The 13527-nt window shown below is 39.1% G+C and overlaps 1 protein-coding gene across 1 annotated transcript; it reads left to right on the forward strand.

The window, feature by feature from the left end:
• The first annotated feature begins 1126 nt into the window (after nucleotides 1-1126).
• On the forward strand, nucleotides 1127-12926 carry LOC149273227 (protein farnesyltransferase/geranylgeranyltransferase type-1 subunit alpha-like). The gene is made up of 10 exons (XM_089506569.1): nucleotides 1127-1457; nucleotides 2267-2423; nucleotides 4541-4626; nucleotides 5675-5789; nucleotides 6201-6305; nucleotides 9438-9564; nucleotides 10161-10309; nucleotides 11793-11855; nucleotides 12331-12502; nucleotides 12783-12926. The coding sequence occupies exons 1-10, from the start codon at nucleotides 1127-1129 to the stop codon at nucleotides 12924-12926; spliced, it is 1449 nt and encodes a 482-aa protein (XP_089362695.1).
• Nucleotides 12927-13527: the final 601 nt, after the last annotated feature.

A 13527-nucleotide genomic window follows, 5' to 3' on the forward strand; every position in this document is an offset into this window, starting at 1 on the left:
TTCATGGAAGACTGGGCCTTAGCAAGGGCAGTAAAGGTCTTAACGAAGGAACCGACGTCCTTAACGAACGAGTCACCAAACAAGAGCCCCTTGGCCGAAGGGCCCGGTTCCTGAGTAGCCATGTTGACGAGCTTGGGCTCGATTTTAATCAATATGGATTTGCGCCTCTCGGCACAGAGGGCGGCATTCGCATTGCCCGTTAAACAGACCAGACGTTGTAGCCAGCCGAGGGCTTCGTCAAAATCAATGGTATCAGGGGAGGCCTTGCCCGCCTCAAGCAGCTCAAAAAGTTTGGTAATGGGGCCTAAACTGTCCAGGAGTTTGTCCTGACAGTGACGGAGTGAGAACTCCAAGCCCTTTCTGGGTTTCCAACCGGTCTTAGAAAGGAACTGAATAATTTGAGGGTCCACCTCGGGGGTCTTACAAACCTCATCAGGAACGATAGGCCGAGGGCATTCAGCCCTAAGCTTACGCCTACTCTCTTTAGAGAGAGGCTTGCGCACTCGGAGTGCGAGATACTGCGCAATGTGAGCCGGTGGATCCCACTCGGCCGACCTCGGGTGACGCAAGGCATCCGGATCAAAAAGGGGGTTGCCGTGAGGGTCTGTGACATTATCATCAGTGTCCCCAGGAGGGACAAGGGTATGGGCCACATCACCCTCAGCAGAACCCATGGCTAACCCAGGGGAGTCATCCCCAACAGACAAATCAGAACCCGGGTCTTTATAGGAATCAAGATCATCACCACTCTCATCAGACTCAGATGAATCTATTTGAGCCTTAGCTCTTTTCCAATGTCTGGCCGCTTTTGTCCGGTCAGGGACTCTTTTGCGCGGTACACCAGCGCACTAAGGGACAGGAGCAGTAGCATTGTCCATCATGACAGAAACATGGCTGTCAGTCACGAGTGGGGATAAATGTTTAGTCTTAGAAAGGGCCTTTTTTCCAAGGGAGGAGGGATGGGTACAGCTACAGGAGCTGAGGAAACAGGCACCTGGAGTAAGGCCTGCTGGATAGATTGTGAAATCGAATGGGACATAACACCCATGGCAGAAGACAATGCCTTAGTGATAGAGTGAGACATGGTGGCATCTAATAATGATTGAAAATCCTCTGAGGATAGAGGATGGGAATCATCATCATGATTCCGACTAGAGGAGCCAGAAGCACCAGCAGGGGCAACCTGATCGTTCAAACGATCCATGAGAATAAATTAGAGCCACAGAAAATGTCAGTAAACAACAAAGGAAACCATGCGCGAGACGCAGCCGCTGGCCGAAAGACCGATGACGCGGCCGCAAAGAAATCCGACAGATACGCGCCAAGGAAAAAAGGCCGCTCTGCTGAAGGGCAGAGCGGCGGCGCGAACGAACGCACCCGCCGACAAAACCGGCCGAAGACGCGGCAGCTCAAAGAAAGAGCACTGCGACACGGAAAAGCAACGGAGGAACCTAAAGGTAAGGGGACCTACAAGGGAGAAAAACGGCAGGCACAATAACGAATAAAGGGAAGATAAGGTATACGGAGAAAACAACAATAAAGGCAGTAAATAAGGCAGTAAGAAATCAATATATGAAATTAATATGAAATTAATAATTTAACAATAAAATCAAATGTATAAATCACACAAAGAGCAAATATACTTAACTGTCCGCTGAGGGAGCAGCAAGAAAAGAGGAAGTGCAGCAGTGTCTCTCACCTTTTGATATGTTGGATCTATGCTGATTGGTTGATATGTTATGGCACTTTATATATGTTTTTCTCTTCAGTTAACTGCTTCCCTTGTTTTTTTTTTGCTGCTGAGGGAGTAGTAATAAAGAAAGAGAATGCACTATAATAGGAGCCTCCGTGTCCTTAATAAAATTTACCTTTAATTTGTTTAATAAATGTATCGAATTTTGTAGGGAGATATATTTGTGTGAGAACTCTGCAAAATCCACTCAGAACTGTAACATTATATGATTATTATCACGTTTCCAGGTCTAATGCACCCTTTTCTAATCTAAAGAAAAAGCGCCTGATGGCATGACCACTGATTTAAAAGCGTCCGATAGCTTGACTCCAGTGGACCCAATGCATAAAATGCGAACCGCTTAGAGACCGGCGTATACGAGCATGTGATCAGCAACCTATTGGAAGTGGTATTATTAGTTGACGTCTTAGGTCGAATTATTTGCTTCCGTTTCCTGTGTTACTCTCGCATTTCCTGACGAATTTATTTTGTGATTCTTCATCGAAATGTCATTGCAATCATCCCGGGGGGCAGACGAGGAGGAGGATTTTGGAGTAAAGGAAGCGGCTGATGTTCAAGAGGAACCAGAGGTAGAATCTAAGATGGTCGATGGAAAGGAGATGGAAGGAGTTCGGGATTCCGAGGTGGAATTTGGAGCCTATTCGGATAATTATCGTTACGTATTCTACAGGTAGTAATATTTTACCAAAGGCACTGCACACTTGCATTTCAGTTTTGCACGTGTAACTCCGAGCAGGTATATTTATCTTCTCAAAAAGATCACCTAACCTTCAATGTATGAATTTGTAAAGATGCATAGAAACTTTGTTTGCGTTCCTTCGTTAAAACTCTGGCCCGTGTCAGATTCAATACATTTTCAACATGCCACCTAATATATGGCCAATCCACCGTCGATCTCTAGTTTTTTTTTTTTTAATTAGCAACTTTAATATAGTTCTGTCGTAAATGCTTAAAAATAGCAAAGTTAGCTAGTATTAATATTCATTTGGTTCTGAGACATGATACATCGGTGACAGGAATAATATTATATGCCTATATGCTAATTCAACTCTCAAGTGGCACATTGTTAAAACATCTTTATCAAAGCACTCTGATTACTGCACTGCTTCCAGTGGCAGTCATGATATGCTTTTCTACATCGTGTGTAATTTTAAATGTTTTCATTTATCATAATATAACGTTTTATACAGCCCTGTGCAATATGGATACCAAATATAAATACACACAAAAAAACAAAAGTGTAACTTTTTTTTAAAATAGCTTTTTAAAATTATATTTATGTGAACTTCAATGTATAAGTTAAATGCTGAACTGTACATATCTGGGGGACGTACTAAACAGCATATTGGGATGATGGGATGATTGGCTGCAATGCTCAGCACTATCAATAGGTGTCAGTACACATTTTACACTCATGGTAAATCAAAGTATGTTCTTTTAAGTAGTTCTTGATACTAAGTTGCAATGAATACATTGCAAAAAGAAGCTGCAAATGTTTAACTATTTACTTGCTGAAATATATACAGTTTTATAACGGAATCATAGTAAATTCTATAGAAACAATAGAAAAATGTAAGCAAAATATTGATTTAATATGGTACATGTATGTGTAACACCATATTTTACCTGTTTTGATTGGCGCAATATGGGAATATATATTTTAAACATGGGGATTATGGGTGGAATATTATAGTTACACATGCTTAGTAACACATTTGACCCATTTCTGATAAGAATATGGGTATAATATTTTTTTTACATGGGGATTATGGGTGGAATATCATGGTTACACATGCTAAGGAACATATTTGACCTGTTTCTGATAAAAATATGGGAATATTATTATTTTTACATGGGGATTATGGGTGGAATATCATGGTTACACATGCTAAATAACATATTTGATCTGTGATAAGAATGTGAGTATACTCATTTTTTTACATGGGGATTATGGGTGGAATATTATAGTTACACATGCTAAGTAACATATTTGACCTGTTTCTGATAAGAATATGGGTATAATATTTTTTTTACACTGGGATTATGGGTGGAATATTATAGTTACAAATGCTAAGGAACATATTTGACCTGTTTCTGATAAGAATATGGTATAATATTTTTTTACATGGGTATTATGGGTGGAATATTATAGCTTCATATGCTAAGTAACATTTGACCTGCTTCTGATAAAAATATGGGTATACTCATTTTTTTACATGGGGGTAATGGGTGGAATTTTATAGTTGTACATGCTAAGGAACATGTTTGACCTTTTTCTGATAAGAATATGGGAATGTTATTTTTTTTTACATGTATATTCCCATATTGTGCCAATCAAAACAGGTAAAATATGATGTTGCACATACATGTACCATATTAAATCAATATTTTGATTACATAACATTTTCTATTATTTCTATAGAATTTACTGTGATTCCGTTATAAAACTGTATATATTTCAGCAAGTAAATAGTTTAACATTTGCAGCTTCTTTTTGCAATGTATTCATTGCAATTTAGTATCAAGAACTACCTAAAAGAACATACTTTGATTTACCATGAGTGTAAAATGTGTACTGACACCTATTGATAGTGCTGAGCATTGCAGCCCATCATCCCAATATGCTGTTTAGTACGTCCCCGTATCTGGCGGTATTTAAAGCAGGGACGTTGCCGGAAAGCACTCATCCTTAACTACTGATTGAGGCTGTTGTGAATTATAGGTAGGAATTTCAAAACCAAACAAGGCTATAACAAGATACATCAATTGTTCTCTGGATATTTAAAGGGACAGGAAAGAATGGGCAGATGTGATCCCATTGCCACAAGATGATGGACCTAACCCAGTCGTTCAGATTGCGTACAGTGAAAAGTGTAAGTTCTATTCCTATTAAACCTTGTTTGATATTTCAGTGAATTATTTGCTATATCACGGCTTACATGGTTGGATTGAATTATAGTACAGCTGCAGTAGGCAAGTGATGTCCATGCATCTGAGTTGTAGAATTCAGAGCAGGACATTTGTACATATGTTTTTGGAAGTTACTAGTAACTACAATATATGTGGATGCCTGACCATCACACCTATATGAGCTTGTTGCACATCACATTCCCAAACCATGGGCATTGCTGTAGAGTTACTCCTTCAATACGCACACTATTGTGGAGTGTGTGGTTTTTTTTTTTTCTGGGAATTTGTGCAGTGACCATGTGCTTTGCTGCCCTTCAGCCAACACCTTGCATCAAGCATAGTGATCTCTGGATTCTGATGCTTCAGAGGATGATTATTTTATTTTTTTTGTGTGGGTTATGCACTACAGCTACTTTTAAATCAGACGTCCTCTGCCATACGGTATATGGCGGACGATGCCCCCGCTGCTGCTGTTTGTTACAAAATGCCTTGACATCGAGGGATTACAGCAACACTGCTTACGTGAAGAACGCAATCTCAGCTAGTTTAATGCCATGACGTTTCAGGCACATCACGTTTTTCCGTGACGTGCTTAGCATTTCAATGGTTAAGGAATTAGAAAACAAAATTAATACTGTGAAAAATAAAACAAAAAACAAAATATAAGCACTATCACATGCGAGTTGTGTTTTTTGTTTTTAACTTTATCAATGTTGGTGCTTCATAGAAGCACAAGCCTCCATGAGATCAGTCATGCAGCATGAATTCCTTCAATGCCAAAATCTTGTCTAATGCAATCGCAGCATTGAATGGATTAATGAACAGTCTCTTGTGGTGCAATCATTCAGCAGGGCCAACAAGACTTGACGTTTACCCAATGCCCTTTAGTACCTTGTAAACCAGCTATAATTTTCGTGAGTGGCTGGCTGATCCTTCTCAGGATCGGGAGCTACCAAAGCTATTTGTACTTGTCATAGGTAATGCAAATAAAGATTTTTGTTTTTCCTCCAGTTAGAGATGTATATGACTACTTCCGGGCTGTACTTCAGAAGAATGAAACGAGTGAAAGAGCTTTTAACCTGACAACTGATGCCATTGAGCTGAATGCTGCAAACTACACTGTATGGTGAGTAAAAAAAAATAAACCCCCCCCCCCCCCTTTTCGATAGCATTTTCATTTTAATCTTTAACAGAAGTTTCCAGTTTGTTATATAAGGATTTAATAAATATTTTCTGGTCCAAGTGTCTGTCCTTGTGTAGTAGACCCATTGGTGCTACTTGCCAGCAGATGGGTAACAGCCCCACATAAAGTAAATAAGGGCCATTTGTAACTAAACACCATTTTTCTATTGAAAAATTGCATCAGTGACACTAATTTGGATGCCTGAGAAAAGCGTGACTTCCCATTTTATTTAGTGCCATTCCAGTTTTTTGTTTTTTTTTTGTTTTTTTTTTAAATGAGATGGGGCAGTGTTACACAATAGCTGCTATGCATCCTTCTAACATAATCCCTTTTTTCCCCTTAATGTTAAAATAGGCATTATCGTAGAGTCCTCTTACACGCGTTACAGAAGGATCTGAACAAAGAAATGAATTACATCAGTGCAATCATTGAGGACCAACCAAAGAATTACCAAGTGTGGTAAGAAAATTATGCATCATTAAAAAGTATTTTTCTTAGCTATCAATGGAAGAAATAAATGGACAAGAACCACAAGAAGTATTCCAAATTGCATAAATATAAGATAAACCCCTTCAGGATTATTTTTTTTTACCATGTTAGCAAAAAATGATCAAGGCAGTTCTTGTGCTTTTGCTATTACTTTTTTTAACTCTGACTGCCCACTAACTAATTTAGTTCACCCCCACATTGTTTTTTTTTCAGCACAAATAGGGCTTTCTTTTGAAATAATTGTGTATGTGTACACATATATACACATATATGTGTATATATAGATACATACACACACACACACACACACAGCACACCATCATTTAGTATCAAAAAATCTAGGGAAAATTAGGAAATAAAGGAAATGTTTTCAGTTCACCTATAAAAACTATATATAACAAAGTGTTTTTCTCCTGTTTTTACAAACGCCACATATGCCTGGTATTTTCATTTATTTTGGCACTTACAGGGTTAGAATCCCCAATAGCTGCCAGAAAACTAAAAACTGCTAAACAAAAGTATATATTTTTTGAAAGTTGACATCCTAAAGTATTTTACTAGGGGCATTTTAACACTTTTGATTTAACCATTTTAGCGCCAGCCAGTCCTAAACAAAGCCATTGTTAGTCAAAGATCTCCACCCCTCCTTTGATGACCTGAATGTTATCTGTGAATCTGGGTCAGGTCTGGACCCTGAAATGCAGATCAGAAAGAAGTCCCCAGGGCTCCATGACTCCTGAAGAGTTAGCTATAACTCTAAAAATGGAAGGGTTAGCTGTTTTCTCTGCTCTGATCTTCCTCAGGGCTGCTGCCCTGTAACTTGTGGGTAAATTTTATTGATGCAAACTTTGAAAGTTGCCAGAAGTCGTAACTGTGGCCTCTCTAGGGTTTACCCCACCTGTGGTTGTTTACTGTGTCTTTTGGGGAAAAAACACCACCACATTATCTTCCCTTGGTATGTAAGTGGCAGCAAGAGATTCCCTATAGTGGTGCACCCATTTCCTGATCAGTCAGTTCCTTCATGAAAAGATGGCTCCTGGTGCCCCTATTAATGATTCAGGTATGCTGCTACCAACCTGGTTGTATATTTTCACATCCATATTCCGGAAGATAAGGCTGGAAGTGAAGTAGGACTATTCTGGGAGCTATCTCAGATATCTTGACTGAAACGTGAGACCTCGATGAACACCCCTTGTGGGGCTAAATTTGGTACCCGGGAAGTCCATTGACTGAGTCACCAAAAGCTACCTCTTCTCCCAGTTTGAGCCATCTAAAGTGCATGAGGGTTCAGAGCTTGATTGTGATGGGACTAGAGAGGTGGTTTGCAGTTACAATTAGGACCTTGTCCAGACCCACAAAAAGGTCATTGGGGTTGTATTGTGGTCAAACAGTATGGCTCAAAATTGCAGGTGAAGACCACCCGTATGAGAATATCAGCAATCTGTTAGGATGAGAAAGCAAACGTCCCTTAATCTATAGAGGCTAGCTAGGGTCCTGGTCTGATGTTGAAGAAGGACCCCATCTTGAATTGATAAATCTGGAACAACCTGTTGAGAGCATATAGATCAATTGGGCACCGCTTTTCTGAGGGTTTTCTTATCATGGACAGAGGGGCACAGAGCCTGAACCCTGTTCTTGTAGGGGAACAGGAATAATCACTTTTTGAGTGATGGCCTTCTTTCTCTGGGTATTCAAAGGAATGTTTTATATGTGAAAGAACCCAGGAACGACTAAACTGCCCCAGTTGTCCCCAAAGTTGCTAATAGAGCACATAACAGGATGCCTACTAACACTGGGAAACGGCTGCTCATTGAGGCATTCGAAGAGAAGGAATACCTGCTTCCTATCTATATTTTACAAATCGATAATGAAAATTGTTGACTTTTCATGATCTATTTTATAGATTTGTTGTTGCAGCCCTATATTGGGCCCCATCATACATTGCATCCTTATGCCTGCGATGTGCTGGTTTCAGGGAGACTAAACATGCCATGCAGGCTTGACCGTGACAAGTGTTAAGCGAACGTGTACTTGTGCAGACTGATACAGGTGTGGAGTTTCGTATGAAAATGATCACTAGGACCAGAGAATTATGGTGATGCTGATGTCGTCATAATTATGCCAAGCTTGGCACGCATCGTATCACATATTTTGTGATCCCAGACCTAAGTTGAGCAGATATGACCCTGCCTTCAGAAGGCCGTAGTTCAGGTAACTGCGTGGGGGGGGGGGTGTATGGTGGGCAATTGATAATATGAGAGTCTGTTTTACCATCTAAGAGATAACAACATCAAGGCTTCAAGAAACGGTATGATGATTTTTGTTTTAGCCCTTTTTATTTTACATTGTTTAAGTACTTGTACTATTTATGTCTGTCTTTTTATATGCATATATGTATGTCACATTACTAAGCAGTTAACTATATAGATATCAGTTTGAGGATTGTGTATATATCGCAGTAAGATTGTTTTTTGGTAACCTAAGACCCTGGTTTTAAAGTTCTTGGTGGTGGCAGCAGCGTGTTTTACACTGGGAGTTTTGGGGTGACGGGTTGGTAGTGGGTGGTTGGTGCCCTGCGGGGAAAGTGACCAAATGCACCAGAAGTCTGGTTGGCGTTTAACCTTTGTTACACCCGTACTCCCGAGTAAATACATTTCTGGAGCAAAAAGCTATTTTAAAAGCTTCCAGGCTCCACTTTAGGATCCTTGAGATGATGCTATGCCAGTGATCTTTTCCTTGCCCTCAGCGTAAGCATTGAGAAACAAAACTACAGTAGCAAATCCCCTGTTTTTTTATTAACCAACTTGAAGATGTATCCATGACAGACACAAAGAGCTGAGAGGACAGGGGGGAAAAAAGACTGGAGAGCTCATGTGAGGGGTTACCTTTATCATCTGCATTCAACTGAGGAGGTGCTACCCAGAGGTCATGCTGTCCTGAATAGGTAGCTCAAGCTCCAAAATTTTATTCAGCATAATATCAAGATGTAGTATGACATTTCAAGACACACAAGTGTATTTTGGTTCCTACTTTAGTGCTTGCAGTGTTGCATTACTTTTTGGAATGTTAACATTTTTTAAATAGGTTCTGATTTTATTCTAGGCATCATAGAAGAATGCTTGTGGAACTATTGAAGAATCCCTCTCAAGAGATGGAGTTTGTTGCTGAGATATTAAACCAGGATACAAAGAATTATCATGCATGGCAACATAGACAGTGGGTTATTCAGGTATCTCCTTAACCTGTATTTATATCAAAAACTGTCTTTAATCCTTTTTCTCTGTGGTTCAGTAATGTTGATGCTGAATGAGTGAACAGGCCTCCTGAGGTGTGTAGCCAGGGTTGCAGGTCTCCAGCAGCTGCCAAACATATTCACAAAGTGCAGTCTAGGACAAAGAACAAAACTGCATTGTGGACCAGCCAGCCACAGATATTGTTGGATGTTTCCAATCAAACTGGCTCTCCCTCTCCTCTCCTCTCCTGCTAGGAATGGAATTATCAGTTGGGCCATGAATCACCACAGGGGTCCTCTGGGAAGATGACAACTCTAGCCAGAACAGATAAAGGGCTTGCACAAGAAACTGATTAAAATCAACATCGGATTAACCCATTCAATGCTTACACAAAGAAACAAACCACCTCTGCTGGATTACCCTTCCATGCATCCACTATATCCCATGAGTTAATCATGACACCTACCTGAGCAGGTTTTCTGCACATTGGCAGACCCGTGTTACTTGACAACCAATATTCTGTTTTTCATAAATTTGCTATAGTATATTGCCAGATTTCTCAGTGTTTCATCTATGCATTTATGTACTGCAGGAGTTTAACATGTGGGACGGTGAACTACCGTATGTGGATTTGCTACTTGCCAGAGATTTCCGAAATAACTCTGCCTGGAACCAAAGATACTTTGTCATCTCTAATACGTCTGGGTATAGTGATCCACAGATACTAGAAAGAGAAGTCCAGTAAGTCATATACCTGATAAGTGTTGGAACATAAGGAATGTCCGATAGGGCATAGGCATTGTGTCTAGACATTGCTGGCCTCTCCAGTTGCTCCCCCGACTGGATTATCACATGCATTGCAAACAGTAGTGCAAGGCTAATGAGCCCTGCATGTTGATCACAGTGTGATTAGTGCAGAGGAGATCGGAGGAAAAGTAAAAAAAAAACGGTGTTGCTATAATGCTTCGATATCGAGGCATTCAGCAACACCGAGATTGGCATCAGGGGCCTTGTCTGCCCCATGTCAACGTCCCTATGGTGACGGACGCCCGGTTTAAAAGAGTTCAAGAGGTGATCAACCGCCATCAGAGGAACCATCCAGTTCCAGCAAAAATGTAACAAAATATAGTCCAAAAAGAATAAAATAGTTTATTATGAGCAGTGCTAATTTTATCTTTCAATGTCAAGATTTTTGCCAAGATTTTTGGAAGAGTTAAAATAAAAGCTTTTCAAATACCCAAGGAATGTTTTATTAAAAAGAAAAATGGTAAACTGGAGTGGCCAACTTTAATGATGGGGTGTAGGCACAGACTGTAATCAAAAGGTGTTGCTTAACACACATTGGGGTGTTTGACAGTGACATGTACCAGGAGCTGTAAATTCGCACCTGAAGTACAATTTGTGTGATAAATAATAAAAACAAATTACTACCACAAATTTTGACAAATGCTGGTGGTAAAATTAGTGCATTTAAGGGGTTAAAATACCTCCATTTGAAATACCATGGGGTGTCTTGTCTTCAAAAATATATGGTGTGATGGGGTAAGCTGCATTGGCCGGCTTTAAAGATGTAATACCACATGAGGCAGAATTACCATATTTGGGGAAAAATGGTTTTGAAATAGCGAAACACCGCTTGTAATTATTGCCCAATAACTTGCAGAAAAAAACATGAAAACATTGTTTTTTTTCTAAACTCAGGACAAATAGTAGAATCTATTTAGCAGGTTTTTTAATTCGCTTTTTTGGATGAGTAAAAGATTTTTCAAATAAAAGTGAAAACATTTTTGTTTTCTAACAAATCACCATATTTTATCATTTATTTTTTTTATAGCAAATTAGATATGATAAAAATAACTGTGTGTCCTGAAAAACAAAAACCATACATAATGTGTGTGGGTGCACAAAATGACAGAAGCAAACTACAGCAACGCTGAAAAATGTTGAGACTTTGTCCCAAGAAACGGTCTTGTCAATAAGGGGTTAAACCAAAGCATGGTACGAATGGCATACATAGGGTACTAAAGGAAAGGGTCAATTCAGCCTTGGGCAGGTCTTAGAGCGTCTTCAAGGTTTCCGGAGCACAAATCTAAATACATTGCTCATTATTAAGGATACCCTATTTGTTTGATATTAGTATAATTGTTTCCACAAAACAGTGACTATTAAGCACATTCTTCCTAATGCTTAAATACACTAAATACACTTTATTTTGTGTTGCCAGGTATGCCTTGGAAATGATCAAAGTAGCTCCTCATAATGAAAGTGTGTGGAACTATCTCCGTGGGTAAGAATTGAATAGTGCAATACACTAAAAATATATCCCGTATCCCCTCAGTTATGTAGTTTTTAGACATGTACAGTTAATCAAGCATCTGAGCACCTGTGTGCAGATTAATTATGTTGAAGACTCATTTATGGGAAAAAAACATCCTTTTTAAGAAGTCTTTGGAGCATTTGAAAAAAACTTATATCTTTCTGTAGCTGCCAACTTTTTTGGATCTTTTGTGCTCAATTTAGCAGACAATCTTCACTACTTATGTAATCTAAGACCTTTGTTTTTACACACATCGGCTGGTCTGTTTAAGCCCCGTTTCTATCAATCTAGCACAAAATTGGACAGCTCTTCTATGAATGAGTGACTAAACTTCAATCTCTGCAATACAAAAGTTTGTGACCTACAAATGTCAAAATAATAGTTATCCATGCCTTTTTAGGGTTTTTTTGTATTGCAAAGTCAAGATGTCCTTTTTCTTCTACAGCATTCTACAAGATCGAGGGATGTCTGAATACCCAAACATTTTGGAGCATATGCGTGACTTACAGCAGACCCACAGTTCTCCTTTCCTTTATGCGTTTCTTGTAGACCTCTATGATGACATGCTGGAGAAGAAATGTCAGAATGTTGATGACATCCTTAATCAGGCAGTAGAGGTTAGCATTTTATTACTGACTCTCAGCTCAGATTTAATACAAATATACACGTGGTCTTGCCTTAGTTTTGACCTTGATTGATTTAGCTGTCTGTTTACTTTGCCCATCTCATACACAAAGCATATCCAGGGTATGTACTATCTATAAATCTGGCAACGATTAAGTTAATCAAGGAAAAACAAACATGACTACTCTGTTTAATATGAGAATTATGGTCATGCTCTACAATGGCACCTTTAATTGTACTAATAATGAATTACCTCTTCTGTTTTTTGTTTAGCTCTGTGAACTGCTTGCAAAGGAAAAAGACACTATAAGGAAGGAGTACTGGCGGTACATTGGGGAGTCTTTAAAGCTCAAATACGGCACAAGTGCTGATGACAAAGAGCCTCAACCGCAAAATGATGAAGCCATTCAACCTTAACGCTTTGAATAGATTTAAATTCTATGTACCAACTATTAGACAAAGTAGCAAACAGGATTAAGTGCTACTGGTTCTTAGTATAAATGTAAGCTCTGTCTCTTAAACACTTGCTCAAACCATAACTGTAAACACAGACAGCCTCTTTAGTCGACTGGATGTTGCATAGAATGCTCAATTAAGTAGTTAAGACCTGGCAAATACTTGTGTAAATGATTACACATTACTGAGAACAGAATTTGGAAACTTAGAAAGAAGCCCATGATAACTCCTTATCATGCACTGATTACCCAACATTCTCGGTACAAATACCTTGTATAAGCATTAAAATCCAGAAACATCTATTTAAGCATTGCTTGGTTAACGGGTAATGCCTAAATGGCCAAAAACTACCTGCTGTAAATAAACTATGTTGAACAATGTAATAGTTTTACTATGCCTGAGTAATGCCTTGATAAAATTTAAAACTTGTGTATAGTGTTTATAACATAGTAATGAGGCTCTGCTACTAAAATTGTTCAAAAGGCTCTGTTGGCAAAGCTGGTTATACATTGAAAGCACCATTATTACAGTAATGCACGTTGGATGCTAATAAGACAACGGT

The sequence above is a fragment of the Sceloporus occidentalis genome, unplaced genomic scaffold (genome assembly GCF_023333645.1).
Source record: "Sceloporus occidentalis isolate IW3139 unplaced genomic scaffold, rSceOcc1.0.p SCAF_392, whole genome shotgun sequence".
Taxonomy (NCBI): domain Eukaryota; kingdom Metazoa; phylum Chordata; class Lepidosauria; order Squamata; family Phrynosomatidae; genus Sceloporus; species Sceloporus occidentalis.